Source organism: Lytechinus pictus, chromosome 9 (assembly GCF_037042905.1).
Source record: "Lytechinus pictus isolate F3 Inbred chromosome 9, Lp3.0, whole genome shotgun sequence".
NCBI lineage: Eukaryota > Metazoa > Echinodermata > Echinoidea > Temnopleuroida > Toxopneustidae > Lytechinus > Lytechinus pictus.
In genome coordinates this window covers 4,871,232-4,884,585 of record NC_087253.1, presented here as the reverse complement: position 1 = coordinate 4,884,585, position 13,354 = coordinate 4,871,232, and the positions used below count along the sequence as shown (strand labels likewise).

At 35.7% G+C, this 13,354-nt stretch overlaps 1 protein-coding gene across 4 annotated transcripts in view; it reads right to left on the bottom strand.

Annotated features, from left to right (window-relative positions):
• Window positions 1-8,296: 8,296 nt before the first annotated feature.
• Window positions 8,297-13,354, bottom strand: part of LOC129267957 (ecdysone-induced protein 78C-like) — a 107,775-nt gene continuing 102,717 nt past the window's right edge. For 2 of the 4 annotated variants that reach the window (XM_064104537.1, XM_064104540.1), the window contains 2 exons: window positions 11,759-12,051; window positions 8,297-9,729 (listed from right to left, as the gene is read on the bottom strand). In XM_064104537.1, coding sequence (XP_063960607.1) covers window positions 9,470-9,729; window positions 11,759-12,051 — 553 coding nt within the window. In that variant the 3' untranslated portion in view covers window positions 8,297-9,469. The remainder of the gene's footprint in view (window positions 9,730-11,758; window positions 12,052-13,354) is intronic. The other 2 variants (XM_064104538.1, XM_064104539.1) reach the window with 1 other exon arrangement.

The following is a 13,354-nucleotide window of genomic DNA, read 5'->3' as shown; positions in this document are numbered from 1 at the left end:
ATGGTGAAAATGCTACAGGCTACTATCTGTACAGAAGAAAAGAGTTGTTTACAACCAATCATATACATGTACATTCCATAAGATGATAAGCGACATTTTTAATGCCATGTTCATAACATAAAATTACAACTTTGTCTAGTATCAAGGACATGTTAGCCTTAATTCTTCACTTAGAACATTCCAATAATCAATAACGCAACCCTGCCCGAAAGATGTGGCTCATGAATATTCATGATGCCCCAAGGTATTCAACACACATACTCATTGCATATTCATCAGGGATCTACCATTTGACTTAAGGTGAGTTGTCCCTAGAACAAAGAACAAAAGATTGCCAGAGAAAGAGACACAAACGGCTTCATGGTATTTTGACATGCTGATGACACACAAAAAATGAAGTTTGATTGCGTGCTATAAACCCTGCACATATAAAAAAAAATTAACTTGTACTTTCAGTCACCATAAAACACAAAAGGCCCGTATTCTGAAGTCAGGTTTAACTTAGACCATGGTCTAAACTCTGTGCTAAAATTATGGGAAGTCATAAGTGTCAAAATTCTTATTAAGTTGTATGTTTCTAATGTTTACTGTGCTCTTTCCTGATTCTTCAATGGTGAAGATAATCATCTATGTATACTTCCTAGACAATTATGAATGATTTGAGAGCCAAATGAGCTGAAACATGATATCTCTACTGTTAAATCACAACTTTAAAACTGAGTTTAAGTTAAACCCGACTTCAGAATACGTGCCTATAGGATTACATAATACAAAATAAAGGAAAATAAAAGCCACAATTATAGTATAGCCAACAGCAGTATATATCAATGATATATATATATATATATCATACATAATCAAACATTATATAATGTCCCATGGTTGTGTGAGGTATATACAAATGAAGATCTTAACAAGGTGTTTTTTTTAATAATAAATTTCCGCATCAAATTTTTATATTGATGACTCCAACACGAGGTATTACACAACTGATTGAAACTAGATTAAATGAAGGTAAGGGTTCAACAGTTGGTGAAATTCACTAAGTCACAAGTTGTCAATATCATTTTCATTTCATCTAATTAAAAGCGCATACTTCAGGTGTATATAGCATTGTTTCGGTCAAGTTCAATCAAAGTATAATGGATAGTATTATTCAACTTAAAGGGGCAATCCACCCTCACATCAAATTGGTTTGAATAAAAGTTTATAACCAAAATAATAGACATGATAGAGAAAGGGTATTCATGAAGAATTGATGAAAATCAAAGAAATGATTTAGAATTTGTGAAATTACATCTGACAGATGCCCCATTATCTCATGCCTGTTTGAAACACTGTCGGTCATGATTATTGACTTTAAAGATATAATTGATCCCAATTTTCTGAGAAAATGGCATTTTATAGAATTTCCTATCTCATGGCCTGTGGAGGAGCTGCACACATATGGCATCAGACAAACATAAATTACCAAACTGACAACTATTTTTCTAAGACAGGGCTTAACAAAACTTTCTTTTATCTGTTTCTTCCTTTACTTTCATGCTTTTATCAAAACTGACTTCATATTAAGGTGAAGTTCTACATGAAAAAAAAAACATTAGCAAGTTGCCTGAAATTTGGTAATCCTTGGACAAGCCTTTGGGAATTGTAAGATTCGGAAATCAATGGTTTAATAATAATCATATCTCTTCATTAGCCAGCGTTAGGTCTTCTTCAAAGTTGTATAGAAATTGCAGAGTAAAAGAACCACTCAAATACTTAAGCAGTGAAGATTGACAGCACAAGAACAAACAATTGAAGAGCGCCACCTTTAGAAGAGATTGAGAAATGAATTGCCAAATTGTGGACCAACTAATTGGTGGTATTAAATTAAGCATCATTAATTACAGAAAATGTGTGTTTATCACTTGTCTACTTTGTATCAGTCTTGAGATGAATGCATAATAAAAACATTGAAATTGAACGATCATTTCTCAATAGTAGCCAAATTTAAAGGTATACCAAATCCCTGTAAAAGATATGTTTCACTATCAGTTAATAATGAGTACTGCAGGTTTAAATAGAAAGAAAACAAAACAAAGAATGTTCTTCAGTATATATGTTTTCTTTTTTAAAGAGGTAGAAGCTTATAGTGACATATAACTATCTAAAATTATTCAATCCATGCACACCTTCAACCTAACCACAACAAAATTTTGAAAGAATCCAATTAATTCAAACTTTCTCTAACTCTAAACACAGAGCTCTATTGAAGAACAAGAGAATTAAGAACCGGATGTTAAGTGCATGGAAAAATAAACATTTTTAGAAAATTTTAGAAATAATTTTGCAAGTTAAATTCACTATCAACACATCTAAAGAAACAAAATGCATGACTATCATTTCTTATACCCATCCTTCGCATATAGCTACAATTTTCATTTAAAGAAAATAACATTTCAAAAGCATGAGATCGCATGGGACTACAGAAGAAAAAATTGAAATAAGTCATATGCATTCACTCAGTTTTCAGGGGTGCATTTCATTAAAAAAACTAATTGTCAATGATTTTCACTTTCATTTTAAGCTACCCGAATCCTTGCATCTGATTGGCTCAGAGCAAATTTGTCGGTGAAAATCATTAACAATTTGTTTAATGAAACACACCCATGAAGAACATTTATAGTCAGATTGTAACATGTGCTTTAATTTTCGACATATTTTTTATGGTGACAAGACAGGTTATTAAAGGAAACCAAAACACAGGAGAATCAACACTTAATTGGAAGAAAAGTAAATTGACGACCAATTAAAAAACAAGCATCAAAATCAGATATAACATATGCAAGAGGATTGTGGAAGTTTGAAAAGTCTAAACCTTCCTATAAGGATCCTGAAATTGGCAATCATGGTTCGAAATGGCTGATTTTGTGACAAATCTCCATGGTTGCCAATTTGCCGATCCTGTAACAAGTACAAGAAGACTTTTCAAACTTCCATAACTCTCTTATTTTATAACCAATTTTGATAAAACTACTTTTATATTGATTCTCTCATTTTATTCTACTTCTTAATCTCAGATCGATTTTATCAATGAATGTTGGTTCCTTTATAAATACCTCGAAATCTTTCATTCAATGGAAGAAAGCATTAAAAAAAACCAGACAAAAATTGAGGAATCTCAAGAACCCGAACTGAGCGAATGGTACTTATGACCTTATTACCCGAATCACTTATACCTTGGTAACATTTGCTCTACAGCGGCCGTACGGCGAGTCAAAAACAGCCGTTGTATTAATTATAATTCAAACCACCTATATGCAGCTGGTACAAAAATGTTGAAACGGCTGTTTTCAACAGGCCGTACGGCCGCCGTAGAGCAAATGTGACCAAGGTATTACACTGGAAGAAATGTTCAGTCATAATGCATTCTTACCAATTCACACACTCAATGAAAAAAATATATATTAATGAACAGGGAGCATTATTTTCATGAAGAATTTAGTAAGTGATTTTTACCGAAAACTTTGCTTTCAACCATTCAGATGGACAGGTTTTCAGTAGCTTATAACATCTGCTGGTGAAGTGACTGGAAAAAAAACCCTTTCGAAAAAAATGCTCTTCAAAATATTAATCACGGTACATATTTGTTTTCCAAGTAAAATATCCCTCCACCAAGGTAGCAAACATCTCCACTGTGCAAAATCTTCTGACTTTGAATTGCATTTGAAAAGTTCAAGTAATCACTAAGCTCTCAAAATTGGCAATGCAGTGATAAAATGTTCGATGAGAATTTATATTTGCAGGTTTTTTTATTATTATTTTGGGCTGGTGCTCTATTTCATACTATTATTGCATTTTTTAATGTTAATTATCATGTTATGTGGAAATTAAATAAATAATAAATTGGAAAATAACTTCAACTTTTGTTTTCATTGTCATGTTTCATAGGAGCAGTGATTGTTCAAGCTCTCAATATTTTGTAATATGTCAATTTGAAATTATGTGCATGATGATGTCATCCCTGATTATGAGCAGTTTAATTTGAACTAATCACTAAACCCTGCAAATTGGCAATACAGTAATGACATTTGATCTGTATTTCCTTTTCCAAATTGGCAACTTTAGATCAACAGATTGTCAAGACATTTCTGACATCTACTAATTATTCATTCAGAAATTAAGCCGAAAAAAGAGTATCATCAGAGGAAGAAGTATGTGAAAACTTGGCATTTTTATTATTTTAGTAGAACAATGACAAACCCCAAATGTACTTTAAATACTAGTTTGCTATCCGAAACAAATTTGGCAAGTTCAGAAAAAATTGACATGGATCTTACATGATTGGAAGTTTTTAGATCAATATACAAAGCGATTACTGTTCATGGTGATTTGTTTCTAAAGAAAAATGTGATGTATTTTACAAAGTTGCTGATTTCATTTTTTATACACAAATTGGATACTGCATTTAAAAATGCTAACATACATGAAGGTGAATGTAATACAACTGCATTCATATAGTGGATACATGGATGTTATATATCTCTTACAGAGTCATGATTCCTAAATTCTTACAAATATAATACACATGTAATTATTATCATCATTATCACAGGACATAAGAGGACCTTTCTTGCACAGAGTCACACATAGACAACCATCCCTAGCAAGAGTGTGTTAATTTTGGCAATGCATAAACACATACAAATATTTCAATTATTGAGTTGGAAAGTAATGGCACGCAAAAACACACATTCAGCCATTACGGACTTGTCGATTTCATGCTTATTTCAGTGACATAAGGAGGAAGCGTCTTAATGTTAAACACAATAGAGGGGAAAAGTAAAAACAATTGGTTAATGCTGATTACACTTTTTAAAAATCTGAGCTCTACAATGATCATTATTACCTGTGTCTGTGACATGTTGCCGAAAAAATAAATTAAGCCCTGAGAAATTTTGCATCTAGTCTAGATCAGTATCAGCCACACAGAAACGTCGATACCGCTAACAGAGCACTAACAGTAGGCTCGGACACATCTTTTGGATTGTGATGACAAATGTTGATCCAAGATGTATCATGCGTTTATGTGACATTAGGCATCGCTGTGACATTACCGGTTGTAGCCAGGTCTCAGTCAGCGCATTGTTGGCACTAACAACGTTTCTTTGTGGCCTGTAAGGGACATCAGTAGTTACTTGTTTGGAAAACCCCACACTCCCTCATCCCATACAGTATATACTCACCAACTTGCCTAGCCTTCTGAATTGCCACTCTCTGCAAGCAATTGGTTTTCTGAACAAATGACTACTAACATCCAATACTGACTGCACAGGAACGGTGTTAGCGCTAACAAGTTGCTAACAGAGGCCCTGTTACAACCGGTAAAGTGGCAGCGATGCCTAATGTTACAACAATACATAACATACGCATTGAAATAAATGTTCCGACTTCACAATCCGAAAGATGAGACTGGGCTTGCTGTTGGCGCTCTGTTAGGCCAACAATGTTTCAGTGCGGCCGGCACCGATAGAGACTAAATTGCACCTTAAAATCATTAAAATCAAGTGCTTCGAAAAAGCGAAAATGTAAAAATGAGTGGAAACACCCTTCAAATTTTGCTCAATATCCCAGGTGTTACTATAACTGTCCCCTACAGTTAAATGATTAAGTCGCAGATATCGTGAAATTCATTTGTTTTGTTGATGTTGTAATGTTTAGCCAATGTCTTCAACTTCTAACCAAAAAATAATAATTCATTTTACAGTTGCAGTTATAACTACAAATAGAAAATGACAAGAAGAAAATTTAAATGGAATGGGGAAAGAGTTGTGGGACATATTGCAATTGAAATGACAGACTGAAACAAACTGTAAAAACCATAGAAAATGCCATGAATAAGGTAAATTCACCATTTCTGTGACCGAAAATAAGCTAAACAATGTTAAATACTTCTAAAAATACAAATGGAAAATATAATTGTAAATTGATTTTGCACAAATACAATCTTGCAAAAAAAGTTGAGAACTGCATAGCAGTTATGGACAGTATCAAAACTAATGACAATAATATATAATGTAATATTGTGAATATAGAAAATGAATTTGAAAACTTTATCTGTAAAATTATTTTTACTTATCTTGGCTATGTCATTTCATTAATTCGAAAAGCTTTATCTTTCCGTACTGGAATTTCTAAAGGGATAAAAGTGAGCAAGAAAATTGAGAAAATAAGGAAATATTAACAATAATAAACCTGGTACATAATTTCAGTTGCTTTAATAGGGAAAGATAACAATGACACACATTCTCTTAAAATTATTTTTTTGTTAAGAATCCAATAAAGTCTAAAGGGAAAAAATTACAATTATCTGTGTTTTCCCCATCTTTCATTAAAATGTGGATAAAAATTCCTCGATACAATATGGTCAATCTACAATTCTTAAACATTTTGCCATTCAATGGCTTATTTTCAATCATTCTTTATGTTCTTATCACAAATCCCGGAGCCCATTTATAGACATGCAATGCACTAAAATCTGTGAGAATTTGTAAATATCCCATTCAAATCCTTGCTTTCCTTGTGAATGGTTTTTTTCTTCATAATCATTCCATCCACAAAACAAGTACAAACAACCAGGCACTGACAAAAAATGAGGTAGTATGAACGTTACTAACTTGGCAAAGAATTCATAAAATCATCCATTCTCACCGAATATCCAGTGTAACAGTAGTAATAAAATGTAATCATGAGTATTCTGAACTTGGGCTTGCATTGTTGTTAGACTTTGGGTAGCCAAAAGTAGCAACTAACCTTCAACTGTCGATGATTAACTTTTCCTAGGGGTGTTTCAAAAAGATTGAATATGACTTCAAGTTGCACTTAAATGCCGACGCATACATGATGTGCAACGCGCAATCTTATTGATCGATATGCAAGAGTGCACGTCCTCTTGGCTTGCTCTGACCAATGCGGTGATGTCTTTTCTACCGCACGCAACTAGGATTTTAAGTGCGACTGTAAGTCCTACTTAAATCTTTGTGAAACTCCCCCCAGAACATTTGGCACTCGATAGTGTCCTTGAATGAAAACTACATTAGTCTTATTCACCATCAGAGAAAGAGAAACGATCCCATTAACAATAAGGGATATACATGTACAGTGTTTGTTTTAGAACCCAAAATTCAAGAATACCTAGAGCACGGTTTAAGTTAGCACAGGTCTGTGTTGCTAAAGTTACTCCTGACTTTATGTACAACTTTATACACAACTTTATGCACAACTTTTCACAGACAACTTTATGCACGATTTTACACATGACTTTAGCATGTTCTAAGTTGCCAAATCATTGCGATATGTTGTTTAGCACAAAACCATGTTCTGCGTAAAATTACGGTTAACATACAGTTTTATGACCAAGCTCAGAATACGTGCATACGCCCCTGGCGCCCTTAGCAGAAGAGGCGTAATTATGTACATGTACCGCAACAAAGACTCATCAGTTGAGTGTTTCTATGAATGTGTTTAATGGTTTGCCAAGAGGTATAACTATGAGGTAAATACAAAGTGCATATAAAAGATTTTGAGCGAACTATATAAAAAAATATCCTCTGAAAAACGGACACCCTGAAATGATCAGATACCCGGACAAAACATGGATTGTTTGCGACATTGAAAGGGGTGACGATTTACATGGAAAGAGATAAGGATCTTGCATTGGGGGAGGGGGATTCAAGACAGACCTCTAAATTCACATGCTCACAATTCAAAGTCTCGTCAAAACATAAATATTGGACATCTTGAAAAGATGATGAAAATGTTACAAAAGAAAAGGGCAAGCTACCCTAATCGGCCAACAATGGCGACAACACGAATATACACAAGAGAGGAAAAATATGAAAGAATTAAAATATGAATTTCCCTGCCGTTTTAATACCTGCGTAGACATACAGATTATTTACAGAGCCGCATACAAAGGTATGCCATTTTGCATCATCACTATTATTTTTTACGAGCCATTATCCTACAAGCTTATCTACACTACTGCTACACAATAATTCACACAGAACTCTATTAACATCCTCACAACCAGTGAAACAAGTTATCTTCCGATGTCAATAAGTGGAAGTTGGACAAACATTCATGTTGGACTTCCACTCATCCCTCTAAATCAGAAAACATCATATTCTCTTTTTTGGCACCTTTTCCACAGAGATTGCGCATACAAATACAAGCAAGATAGACTCATATATATAGTTTACTCACATTAAAGCGTGTATATATATATTTTATATATATATATAATTATATTTATATTACAAAGTTCATGCTAAAAGCAAAAAAAAGAAGAAAATATGAAAAAAGCGCTTGCTTTGTAATAAAATGCCCCTGAACTGTATATCTTCTTGTATTTTTTGAAAAAATCACACACATGTTGAATAACTTGCTGCCAATGCCGTTATCTTACAGATAAATCCACGGCAGTATACATGTTTTTCGAGTTGTCACGCAAATACACTGATCATAAAAAGGAAACAAATTTCCACTCCACGGAAAAAAGAAATACTGGTTTACACTTCTCGGACTAACACACAACTTCAATATAGATAGGCGACAGTCTGATTCAATTTCCACTGATAACAAGTTCCTTGCCTTTTACTTTTCTTTTTTTCCCTCCTCTTCGCTACCATAACCATCTACAATTATCTAACATTTTGACTTTTGAATTTCACCCAGCAATGAAAACCTTAAATGTCACTCATCTTTATTTCTTCTTTTAAATCATTTAACAGCTGCACGCTTATCAGAACCCTTAAAACCCTGAATATAAATCATATCTATCATAATTTCATATACCCATGGGTCCTAATCAATCACAAGGTCATGACCTCAACATTGTGTATAACCTCTTTATCAGAAGATCATACCCTTCCTGGTCATCTGTGTTAAACACTAAGGTCATGACCTTATCCTCCTAAGGGTCATGACCTATGACCTTACAATCTTAAGGTCAATTACGTTGCATAATGCTTTACACCAAATTCTCTCTATTCTAAAATCAACTGTCTTTGGGTTACATAAGGTGCACTTATTTGATATCCTAAAGAAGTTGATTTTCTTTTTCTGCCAGCAATTATAATTCATAAAATTTTCTATACTTTTTTTCCATAGGATACCATGCAGCCATGAGTACACGCACAACCAACAAACATTCCAACGTCAACACATAGAAATCTTCTCATTATATCGATTCCTCCTTCCCTTCATCTATCCACAAAGTGTTTTTTTCCTTTTATCCATTCATTTTTTCTATCATTCTTCCTGCCATCAATATCTCGTAGCATCAGTTCTTCCTCCATCCGACTGGTTCTTCGTTCAATGCCATCCTAAACTAATCATCTTTACTATCACCAGAGCAGCTATCAGCCACCTCAGAATCAATCGCCTTTCCACTCCCTGCTCCTCCGCCATCCTGTCCTTCAGTCCATCACATCACAGTTATGTCCATCATTTCCGTGTACAGCGCCGGAAGCCCGGGGCAGAGGTCCGGCCAGCGTTGCGAGCACCCCAGGACAAAGTCCCGGTGCATGCCACCGATCCGCCGGAGCTCCTGGACCCTGCCGTAGAGTGTGGCCATGAGGGGGGCTGCTGCCGACGGGTGGTTGCCGTCTACTTGGACTTGGAGGGCTTCGACAAGCTGGTGTTGCAGCTCCGCCACTGCCTGTGGGTTGCTTAATCCCATAATATCTGAAGTTATCAGAAAGAAAACAATAATGGCGCAGATTGATAAATGAAACACAAAATAAGAAGAAAGTTTCTCCATGGGATTTACAGACTAAGGGCACTATATACATATTTATGACATTTAATACAAAGTATTTGCAAGAACTATGATACCAGGGCACCTTGTCGAAAGTCAGAGACATGTCTCTCCTGCAGGAATCCTGCAAAAATCCTGCAAATGGCCCTTCAACAGCAGCAGAATTTTGAGCACGTTGCAGCTTGGCAAGTTGATACCATGTAGTCTTAAACAAAGACACTGCACCGACTTTTGAAAGCTTGCCCAATCTGCAGCACAGGGATCATAGATACAACATAAAATAAAGTATAGGATACTCGAATTCAAGACAGGCATCAGACATATCAGAAAAGTATCATAGAGTTCACTAAGACAACTGACTAAAGTCCTACTTTGCAATTTTGGAACCGGAGGCTACTCAGTTCCTACACAAGTTTTGTGGGCAAAGATAAAGACTTGACCCAGTATTAAATGGGCATTTGGGCAACCTTGGAAATCATGCAATACATGTCAGAGCTAGACTAAGACCTGTTGTACTATCATGATTGAGATATCCGTCGCTATCGATTAACTTTTAAGATATGTTGTTCCGCATAATCACCTTTCAATGTGCACCTTTTCAGAGAGTAGTTTGGACAGATTTCATCTCTTTGACCGACAGAAAATTGATCGAACCCAACTGTGGTTTGAACTAAATGTCTTTGAAAACCATGTTTCTAGGGTTAAAGTGTTGGTTGAATCCTGCCAGGGTTAAACTGATGGCTTACATTTCTTTAACCCTTTAGCACCTGAACCGCCCGAGACCGCCCTTCCTATTACACACTGAACCGCCCTTAACCGCCCGTACGTTTTCTTTGCGCTATAGTATCTCTTGTCTATGATTTACCGTGGTAATATTGCGTGTGCATACCGTATAGGTTGGCTGCTACATAGATCTGCATAGAAAAGTGTATGCTCCTATTGAGTATAATAGAGAAAAACCGACTGACATGCATCGGTGTGTAGCAAGTTCCAGACTGTTGCGCAGTCGATCTCAGCAAAGATGGCTGCGTCCATGTCTCGGAAAACCACTTACTTCGCCGAAGAAGCTCGGGCCTTGCTATATGTTCATCAAAACGTTGGATATCACACAGAGTGACATCTAGATGTGAGTTGGAATTAATTTTTGACATATTTGATCCAAGATTTGGCGAAAACTTTAGTATTCTGTCAGTGATACTTTACATTTTTTTGAAGGCGTGGGACTGGGGCGGCTGAAACCCGAACTTTTGTTTTTTTTTTCTTCTCGCTCTGCAAACGATTGTCAAAGGTCAATATTCGTACATCTGATTGAACTTTGCCATGTACCATTCTATTCAACAGGTCCTATGCTACAAAATAAATATAACTTGTAATGAACAAAAGTAAATTAAAAAAAAAATATTTCAATTTGTTTGGAACAATGCCTACTTATTACCAGTTTTATTGTTTCCTCCAGTGAGTAATTGTCATTATGCATAGGAATCTGTAGGTGCTATAGGGTTAAGCCAAAAGAACACTCCATCTATTTGCAATCAGATTAAGGAGGGGAAAATTTCATTGGTATTGAAGATCATTCTGTGCTGAGTTTTGGTATAATTATTTAAAGTGACTATGCACACTAAGAAATCAATCAGTAAATATTATCATAAAGCGATTCATAATTGGCTCTCATTTAAACAGATTGACTCTTCCAACACAAAACTCATCAATTCGGAAGGATGTTAACCGTTAATTACAGTCTTTCAAAGCTTGACTGAATTCTAAGGATTTGAAAACAGGAACATTAATTGGAAACCTAAACAGAAAAGAGAGAGAATATTTTACTTGTATTTTACTTGTAAAGTACTTCATTTTTAAAGCAAATAGCTATTAGTTGCAAAATATTCGTTTTCAGTTGGCTTTTGATTTTCAAACAGATCTTGAAGACGGAGGAGATTGCACAATATAAAAGCGTACCATTTGCTGCCAGTAGGGAGGACCCGTATAGCGCCACCTCCGTTTCCAGCAAACCGAGTTGATTAAACTCCTGAGCGAACTGATGCATGGCATGGTAAAGGTCCCCGCCCAAGACATGGAAGAGCTGTTGCCACAGTAACGACCCCGTACCCATGCCGTTGACCCCCGAGGATGGGGAGTGGTGCATGTCCATGGTCAGTGATGTCATCATCGGGCCCATTCCATTGTTGGTGTGGGGGGCGGAGGGGATCATGAGGAGAGGGGCGATCCTTACAACCCACATTTCAAAGAAACTGATAAAAAAAAAGATTGAAAGAAAAAGAAATAGATTATTGTTAAGATTTGTATGCAAAAAGGGGTAACTGTTAAACAAAATTTCAATCTACTTCATTCAAAATTACAAACAATTACAATGTATATTATATACATAAATACAATAAAACAGTATGAAGAGACAGCTTGGAAGAACATTGAAGTCTTATGAAATGCTGCCACCAATATACAAACGATAAGGTTTATTGCTAATCAGAACCGCAATGCATTATGGGATCGAAAAGGGGGCAATCAAGCTAGCTCCGCGCATGCGGACTACGGACAGTCCGCAGTGCACGTGCGCAGAGCTAGCTAACGGCCCCCTTTTCGATCCCATGATGCATTGCGCTTCTGATTAGCGATAAACCTTATTAAAACCAAGTAATATACAAGAACATATGAAAAGAGAGCATATTTCAAATAAAAAAAATATAAACAAGATGATACATATGAATTAAATTGAGCATTAACAAAACCTCACAAACCCTAAACAGACATAACAAACATAAATATAAAGATGAGCATGATAATTTACATGCAATTTTTTAGGAGTAGTTTCTTGTAATTCTTTTTAAAAACGTTTAATGATTTCATTTGCATATTGTGAGTGTGTATTATGAATATTCTAAACCTTGCTCTCTCATTAATCAATTCTTTAAGAATGTTTTTAAGAAAAGTTCACATCCACAAATTAATGTAAGGGGCAGGGAAGGTTATGAATTTTACTTTTGGGGGGCTATCTTTTTTTCCACATTGGGGCGATTGCAGAATTTTCAAAGCTATTTCTTTCATTTTAAGGGCTACTTTTTAGGGACAACAAGCAATAAAGACGTAAAGCATATGTTTTAATTCTGCCAGTGAGAATATCAATATTCAGGGCTATTTTTTTTATTTTAAGGGCTAACTTTTAGGGACAACAACCAATCACAAAGTGAAACCAAATGTTATCATTCTGGCATAGTTAGAATATTTTTTTGGGGGTGACTCTATATAGATTGGTCGCCCCAAAGAATGCTTTTCTGGGGTAGTTTTGGGGGCGATTTGGGCTCTCATGAGGGTGAGATCACCCGTCGTCCTCGTGATTTTGCCCTCATTGAATATTGTTTGTGATAGCTGATCTTTGTGTGACTCTGGAAAGAATGGTCACCCTAAAGCATGCGTTTCTGGGTAGTTTTGGGGGGGCTGTTTGGGTTGTCATGAGGGCGAAATCACCCGTCACCCTCATGTATTTTCTACGCTGGGGGGAACCCCCCTTCCACAGAGAACAAGACCGCTGAAAGACGT